This window comes from Haplochromis burtoni, unplaced genomic scaffold (assembly GCF_018398535.1).
Source record: "Haplochromis burtoni strain Fernald_Lab_line unplaced genomic scaffold, NCSU_Asbu1 Contig_96, whole genome shotgun sequence".
Classification (NCBI taxonomy): Eukaryota; Metazoa; Chordata; class Actinopteri; order Cichliformes; family Cichlidae; genus Haplochromis; species Haplochromis burtoni.
In genome coordinates this window covers 571,629-580,063 of record NW_024582457.1, presented here as the reverse complement: position 1 = coordinate 580,063, position 8,435 = coordinate 571,629, and the positions used below count along the sequence as shown (strand labels likewise).

Here is an 8,435-nt window from a genome sequence, read left to right as displayed (position 1 = left end):
CACCAGGACAAACTGATCCAGATCTTGTTCCTTTATTTACTTTTTTTTTTTTTTTTTTTTGGAAGATAGAAATTATTTTTTTTCCTGTAAACAGACCTTTCTGTCTAGTAGAGCTTAACCTCTGGTGTGAACCCCACAAGAGACTTTGAATTTAAGGCAGTGCTTCAGTGTGATGATAAACTGCGATGTTAGTGTACATACAACAGTATCTAAATCTTATATGTAGCTCAGCACAGTTTAAAAAAAAAAAAAAAAACGTGAATACCTGAACTATGTGGCAAATGAAAACATCTTTATTACAAACTGTTTAGATATCAAATGGGGAAAAAAGCAAACAAGTCATGTCATTTGCCTCTGATCACGGCTCGTTGCCGTTGACACACTTGTGCTGCTCCATCCGGCTCCTCCGCAGCGCCTCGATGTGTTTGGCTCGGAGCCAGCTGTCTCTGGACAGCGAGGTCTGACCCTGGCTCAGAGACAACAACCTACGGACAGATTCGCAGAGAGCCACATCTCAGTTTTAATAAGCTGCCAGTCTGAGACTATGAGATGTACGAGCGAGTTAAAAAAGAAAAGAAAAAAAGAAATTGGCTGCGCTGAGGCGTGAAGCTATCATCAGCCTGTTTATGGTGCTTTCAGTTTTGATTATAGCTTATTGCTTAACACTCTAAAGTGCCTTAGGGGCTGTTATTATTCTCATGAATGAAAATTAATTAAATGCTACATAAAGGCAGTTATATAAATCACAACCCACCTCGCCACAACGAGCATCCTGTGCAGGTCCTCGGCAGATATACTCTGGGGGTCATCCTTCCTCATGTCTACAAAGTCATCTTCAACTGACTGAGTGCAGGAGGAAAAGGAGACACTTAATTCTTGTATGCAAACTTATAAAAAGAGCTGCTCAAACAGACTGGGTACATGAAGAAACAGCTACCATACTAGCTGAAACTCAACTCACTGTATAAGTATAAGAGCTTGTCTCACCTTTGTCACTTCATCTGAGATGCTGTAGTCAAGCAGCCGAGCCACACTCAGGTAGATTCTGAACTTGTTGAGCTGTGATGAGGCCTGAGAAAGCATGTGCATGGTGCTGAGATACTCCTCCAGGTGGGATTGAGCGACCTGAGTCTGCAGGTGTATCTGACAGTCAGACTGTGGAGATAAAGAATAATATTGATTGTGTGCCATAGAGGAAGTCCATATCCAGAAAGGATGTCTTTTTTACTAGGTGTTGCTATGCAAAAGTTTCCCTGTGTGCTGCATGCCCGCCTACTTTGGCATATTATCAAAACTTCAGAGCACGGCAGACAGCCTTGGTGACGGTTAAGCATCTGATCGAGCCGAGCCTCCAGCTTCTAATCAGCCAATAGCTGCTCGCTGTAAACAGTAAACACAACCATGTAACCATTGTGACTTCTAATGAACCGTGGGAGTTGTTTACAGCATGCTGCCCTTCACTGCTCGCCTAATAGCAGGCCGAGCCTGACGCCTCTCCCGGGATTGTTCCCGTGGCACACAGCTGCCACCATGGCAACCCATTAGACCAGCACACAGAAATAGCGCACAGCACATTCCTCAGGCTGTTCGCAACACAGCGAGACTCTGGTTAAAGCCGCCGGCTTGAAGGGCTGGCTGCGGCCGACCGATGTCAGCTGAGACGACATCGTGACGCCGGCTGGAAACAACCACCAGTGTCTGACACGGCTCTGCTTCGTGAGACACCGGAGGAAACTGAACCCCTCCCGTAGCCGGGGGTGGGGAGCGAGGCGAGGGTGCTGGGAGGGATCCGCGATGGGTGGGAGTGAGCTTTCACTGCGTTCTTACCGGCAGCAGCGAGCGGCCCTCTGACGCGATGAGCACGTTAATATTGCAGGGGAATTCCATCTGATGGTAGTTAAAGTCATAATCAACCTTCTGCCACGAGATCAGGTTCCCCAAGGCCGTGACGTTACGCACACCTGCAGCAACAAACACAACAGAGTAACAGATCCAACCCAGTTCAGTCACAAGGACAGGAAAAATGGTGGCATTTGAGTCCTCGCTGTCGACCTCTTGTGGTCTTCTAGAAGACCCACCTGTTGTGTCCAGCTGTCCCTGCTCCAGCTGCGTTTCATCTAGGTAGAGGGAAGTGTTTTTGGCCAGCTGCAGGGCGCCGCTCACCAGCCGGTTTGCCACATAGTCCTTCTTAGGCACCAACCGTATCTGGTTCATGTTCTGGAGGCTCATGCCCAGGTAGTGTGACTGCAGGGGAAACAATGTTGAGTGTGTCTCAGTTCATCCAGATATAAAGCAAGCAGTACCTGCGACCGATTGCGCTGATAACTCACAGAAGGCACGAGCTGCTGGATGATCTGATAAAGGCGCTCAGTGTACGAGGCAACAGTAGGACAGCCACTCATGTTCAAGGTAAACTTGCCCAGCGGGAGGACGTCCCGTCTCACGTACCTACAAGAAAAATAAAAGTGTGCTGGCGTTAGTTTGAAACCATCAAATAAAAAATAACAAAAAAAATAATAATCAGGAAGCTCACATACTGAACTTTACGTACACGTTAGAAATGAGATGCAGAATGAGGTACTCGGCTGCAAGAGCATCACCCAGGAGGACATGAGTCAAGTATGCCAGAAGCTCTTCTCTGACAGAGGGCATCTCGCTCAGGGTCGAAGCTAAAACTGAGGAAGAAAGGACAAAGAGTCAACTCAGCTCCAGTCTGAACCAGTCGCTGCATTGTTCCTCTTATTAGAAAGCTTTTCAAGGCAAATGAACTTCAGTTTGATGGGATGGTTTTCCTGCTTGATTTCAATACTTCTCACACTTCATTAAACATTCCTACAACACTGATGGAACAAGTCGCCCTGCTTAAGCGATTTTATTTATTAATGAGATCTGACAGTACATCTGTCCTGTTATCTTCTTTGATAATTACTGAAGCGACTTCCTTGATATCCATGCACACTTTAGTAAACACCTCAGACTGTTTTTAAATGGTGTGTTATAAATTAAGACAGTGTGAAAACTCAGCTGTCGGAAGTAAAGTACACAGTAATCCTGTCAGAAATGTCCATTTATCATAAGCAACCAAATGAATGAGTTACTGCTGTGCATCACATCAGAGACACGGCTAATTTTAAGACGTTTAAATTTGTTCAGTAGCCTATTGAAGTAAGTAAAAGGAAAAAAAAACAGCGGCCGGCATGTTGTAATGAAGAAAACAGATTTTTAGACGGGAAACTGTTTTTGAAGAACAGAGAGAGAGAGAGAGAGAGATGTGATTTTATCCTGGTGGAAGCAAAATAGCAAAACTAAGAGTGAATTCATGATGATGTTTATGTGAAGCGTAGTTTGGATCTTCTTTTGCTGCTGGTTCACTCAATATTGTTTGGAGAGAAATAAAACCTGCAGCTTCAGAATCTAGTGCAAAAAGGACGTAAACACAAAGCGCAGACCTGGCGAAACATCAGGATCAGCGAGCTGTCAGCCCCGACCGTGTCCGGCACGTCGGGTAAGAAAGGCGACATCTCACTGATTCTGATCCGTCGGCGGGTCCGCGCTTTGTTTACGTCTTTGTGCAGAATCCATGTACCTGCTCTCATTTACTGTTTTAGCTGTTTGGTGGTTGTTGTAATTTTGTGAGGTTTAACCTGAGATTCTGGCGTTTCGGGCAAAATATATTTACATTTTAAAATCGATTCAGGATTTTAATGAATCAATTTTACGTTATCCAAGCTAGAATCGATTTTAATCGATAAATCGATAATCAGAACCCACCCCTAATCCACTCCTCACACCAATTTAGAATCGCCAGTTAACCTAAGGAGCCCGTCTTTGGACTGTGAGAGAAAGCAGGAATACCGGAAAGAGCCCACTGAGGTACACGGAGAATATCGTGAGTGTTAGATTTGACCCCAGGCTCTTTTTGCTGTGCGGCAACAGTGCTAAAAGTGCACAGAACTGAAGGATTCTCATGCTTCCTCCAGCACCGAGGACAGCTGAAGGAGGCTCTGTATCACTAAAGTATTGCACAGTCACCGCAAATAATATTTATGTAGTCAAAGCAGTTTAAATGTGTCGCCCACATTGATTCAGCATTAATAACTGATTTGTCTGCAGTGCTGGAAGCATCAGGTTGTTTACTTAATGTTTTTTTTAATAAAGTTTGACTTCATCCCTCCGGAGGAATGAAGTCAAACTTGCCAAAAGTGTCTCTTCTTCAAGTTGTCAAGTGAAATCTAGACAACCCCAGTACTCAGGCTTATTTAGCAGAATGTTATGTAAATAAGATTACATTCAGCTATCTCATTAAAATCTGTGAAAAAAAAACCCCCTGCTGCGATACTTATTTTTGTAGCAGGATTATGAAATATTTTCCTGGATGCTTACTGGCTGTGTGATTGGCATGTAACATACACGAGGAAAAAGAATGAAGAAACTTGGAGGCCTACTACTCTACTGTTTGTCCTTACAAGCACTGCTGTCCTCCGAGGTGGCGGCAGAGGGCAGCAGGGGGTTGTTGTGCTGCAGCTGCTTGGCGTAGAGCATGTGGAGGCGTGGAACGAGCGAGGCTGGCGGGCAGTGCACCCTCTGCTCCTCTGCCGTCTCCATGGACTCCGTGGGATCCAGCAGGTTTGCAGAGGCGTCTCTGTACGGAAACGTCAACAATGAGAAACAAACCGAGCAGATCAGGGCAAAAGGAGGAAAATCAAAGTACGTGTCTTACTTCTCGTCGGCTAAGGCGCTGAGAGCGGGACTGACGGAGAGGATCCCGTAGACCTCAAGCATGTCGTTAAGTTTGAAGCTGTCCCAGTCCTCGTAGACCTGCCAATGATACGCACATTATAGCATGTGTCCTAAAACTCTCCTCATGATAGCTGTATCGTCTCTAAAATCACCTCTTTGTTCAAAATGGTTCAGTACTGGAAGAGGAATAAACTGACACAGCGCACCTTGACTAGGCAGGAAGGGCCTTTCTCTCCCGGCAGGGGGAAGTTGAGGTCGAGGTGGGAGGCAGATGTCGTCTGGCTGGAGGGAGCTTCTGTCTCCTGCCGCTTACAGTCGCCGTTGCCGTGATGTTCTGTGGGGCTCTGAGGACCTGCAGCAAGGAAAAATAAAACCGTTGTCGAAAGTGCTTTTTAAACAGGATTTTCAACATAGCCTTTCTAAACATGCTATTTTCTTTTATAAAGCACAAGTTATTTCTATTTGCACGATAATGCAAGGAAAAAAGGAGTCTAGACGATGCTCACAAGGCAAGGACGGATCCACAAAGTTATCAAAGCGTTTCAAAAATGACAGTAATGTAACTGATCAAGAGCAGCTATAAGTTGGACCTTATGCTAACACTACTGTTGGTCTGTTATTCTGACCAACAGTAAATTTGACTTTGTCGAACGAATGCCGATTCTGAACACTCGTACCAGCGTGCGCTTCCCTCTGCTTCTGTGGCTGCGTGTCCATGTCGTCGTCTTCCTCGTAGCTTCGTTTCTGTCTGCTTGGCACGTACGAGGTGGAAGGCACCACTCTTGCTTGGCTGCTGTTGGCATATCTGTGCAACGGAGTTAAGGACAACTCGGAGCAGCAGATCACAAGATATAAATGCACATTTCACGAATGCCAGCTGCGTAAAGAGCGATTCTATGTGGTCTTTTGCAAGCTGAGGATATCTCTTTGACCCAGGGGTTTTCTCCGGGGATTGGCACACAGTAGAAAGTCTGTCGCTCTGCAGTTACTGTGTTTTTAGAGTTAAAATCCACCTGCAGATGAAACACCCGTTAACAACCAAGTTGGAGCTAAAATGAGCCATCTACAGCGAATGAGTCTTTGAAGAGACTCACCCCGCATTCTGTCACGTCTTTATACTTCCCACATCGCAACGTCTGTGAAAGAATAGACAGAAAAAGAGGATGAAAGATGAAAACAGCTATCAAAGATTATCAAAGGGCTGCACTCGTACCAATAACAGCAGGCGAGAGGATAAAGAAGTGCGTACTTTAGCCTGTGTGGCTGGATCGACAGTCTCATAGACTCCCATGTAGAACTCTGGATCAAACATGTCTTGGATGAAACAGCGAAATTTCACGAGGCTGTTGGGCTTCAGGTAATGCATGGGGATGTCGTTGAGAGATGGGACCTGCATCAAAGTGTGCAGAAACAGATTAGGAGCCTGTCATTCGTGCACATGTTTTTGTTTAAAGTGTAATTTGTATTACCAAGGTGTGAGCGTCCTTCTCTTTCAGTCGATCTTTGAAGAACTCCACGGCTCTCGCCTCCCAGCCAGAGCTTGGATTACTCTGGGAAGCGGCTGAAATATCAAGAAGGCATAATTTTATTGGCAAATCAAAACTCAAAGTTGGATAAATGGTTGTTGTAGAGCAAAATTAGCTTAGCTGGGCTGCATTAGATAAAGATGTTCTGTCTCACTATGGAAAGCGCCCTCTTGTGTGAGCAATCATGGAAGCTCCACTACCACCACAGACCAGTCCCCCAACCTGTCCCCCAACCAGGCATTTTCAAAGTACATCCTCGCAAAGATCAAAGGTGCTCCTCCCACTTGTTTGCGTTCAAAACTGTCTTAATTTTTTATGTCACTGATTCAAAGTGGTGGAAAGATTCCTTGAAGATCCTGGTCAATATTGACGTGACAGCATCACACAGTTGCTGCAGACTTGTCAGCCATGATGTGAATCTCCCGTTCCACACAGGCTGATGTACACTGTAAATGGCCTGTATTTGTATAGCGCTTTACTTAGTCCCTATGGACCCCTACATTCAGTCATCCACCCATTCACACACTGGTGATGGCAAGCTACATTGTAGCCACAGCCACCCTGCGGCGCACTGACAAAAGCGAGGACACAGGGCCCTCTGACCACCACCAGCAGGCAACGGGTGAAGTGTCTTGCCCAAGGACACAACGACCCAGACTGTCCAAGCCGGGGCTCGAACCAGCAAGCTTCCAATTACAAGACAAACTGCCAACTCTTGAGCCACGGTCGCCCCCACACTGTGGACATAAAGGGAATAGACATGGTCAGAAACAACCCTCAGTTTGGTTGTGGTTTTTAAATGATGCTCAGCTGGTACTAAGGGGCCTAAAGTGTGACAATAAGATATCCCTCACCTCACACATCATTACACCACCAGCAACCTGAATTGGTGATGCAAGGCAGAACGGAGCCATGCTTTCATGTTGTTTATGCCAAATGTTGATCCTACCATCCAAATTCTGCAGCAGAAATCAAGTGTTCTGCTGCTGTAGCACATCTGCCTCACGTTTTGACATGTTGCACATTTACAGATGCTCTTCTGCATATTCTGGTTCTAACAAGTAGTCATTCCAGTTACTTTGTTGCGTTCCTATCAGCTCAAAGCAGACAAACCATTCTCCTCTGATCTCTAACATCATCAAGGCATTTCCACCAGACAACTGGTCCTCACTGGATATTTTCTCTTCTTCTGGCCAATTTTCTGTAAGCCGAAGAGATGGTTATGGGGGAAAATCCCAGTATATCAGCAGTTTTTGAAATACTCAAAGCAGCTTGTCTGGCACCAACAACTATACCACATTCAAAGTCAATTAAAAACACATTTCATCCAATTCTCATGCTCGGTCATCGTGCCCATGTTTGTGTGGTTAAATGCACTGAGTTGTTGCCATGGAACTGCATATATTAGAGAGATTAAATATGTCTTATTGAAGAGTTCAACAGATGTACCTAATGAAGTGACTAGTAAGTGTATAAATGTAATATGTTGAGCAAAGAAGTGAGACAGGGTAAAGAGAAACCCTGTTATAATGTGGGGGTTTGGAAGGAAAATAGATAAAAGAGTTACTAGAATTACATGATACAACATGTCTAAAAGATATAAGCAACTTTTATTAATCTTAAATATAACCGCCCCCACCAGTGACACGTAAATGTCAGTCCTTTAAGATTTTAAGGAATATGTGGATTTTTCCGCTTATTCTTTAAAATCCGTCTCCGTCTTGATGTGTGGCACTGGCGTGTGTACAGTTACTACACGAAAAAGTGTAAGACAAGTGTAAGTCATTTGCTTTTTCGAAGAGAAAGAAAAAAGAAACCACACACAGCCACCTGCAATGTGCAAAGTTGGCATGGTACGTAGTCAGAGAGCTAACTAGCTAGGTTCACGCGTTAGCCCTACTGAGTGAAGTTCCGGTGTCTTACCAAACATCCCCTCAACAACACCAACGGGGTCGTTAATCCAGTCATGTGTGGAAGGCATGGCTTAGGTGGTGATAAAGGTCCGGAGATTAGAAAATATATCAAAGAAAAATCACAGTGAAAATACCAGTTTGTTGACTTTCCCCATACACGGGATCGCTGAAGTGAAGGGCGGGAAATTTGCGTCACCAGACGGAGAGCGTAGTGGGTTTGTTTTGGGTACGGGGACCAACCGGAGCACGGAGGTGC

At 45.1% G+C, this 8,435-nt stretch overlaps 1 protein-coding gene across 1 annotated transcript; it reads right to left on the bottom strand.

The window, feature by feature from the left end:
• Nucleotides 1-61: 61 nt before the first annotated feature.
• Nucleotides 62-8,388, bottom strand: LOC102312937 (minichromosome maintenance complex binding protein). The gene is made up of 16 exons (XM_005927065.3): nt 8,190-8,388; nt 6,210-6,301; nt 5,990-6,130; nt 5,835-5,876; nt 5,664-5,753; nt 5,418-5,547; nt 4,947-5,092; nt 4,721-4,818; nt 4,467-4,642; nt 2,552-2,675; nt 2,331-2,448; nt 2,079-2,244; nt 1,828-1,961; nt 988-1,155; nt 755-843; nt 62-485 (listed from the first exon to the last, which is right to left on the bottom strand). Exons 1-16 carry the CDS (start codon nt 8,245-8,247, stop codon nt 359-361), a joined length of 1,899 nt encoding a protein of 632 aa, XP_005927127.1. The 5' UTR covers nt 8,248-8,388; the 3' UTR covers nt 62-358.
• Between the last annotated feature and the right edge of the window lie 47 nt (nt 8,389-8,435).

What these genes read in the sequence shown, in the direction of transcription:
- LOC102312937 (XM_005927065.3), bottom strand. Translation starts at nt 8,247, where the DNA reads ATGCCTTCCACACATGACTGGATTAACGACCCCGTTGGTGTTGTTGAG. An exon ending in GCAGAGGGAAGCGCACGCTG is followed by an intron (nt 5,093 to 5,417) that starts GTACGAGTGTTC and finishes TCCTTGCTGCAG; the next exon opens with GTCCTCAGAGCCCCACAGAA. An exon ending in AGCGCCTTAGCCGACGAGAA is followed by an intron (nt 4,643 to 4,720) that starts GTAAGACACGTA and finishes GTTTCCGTACAG; the next exon opens with AGACGCCTCTGCAAACCTGC.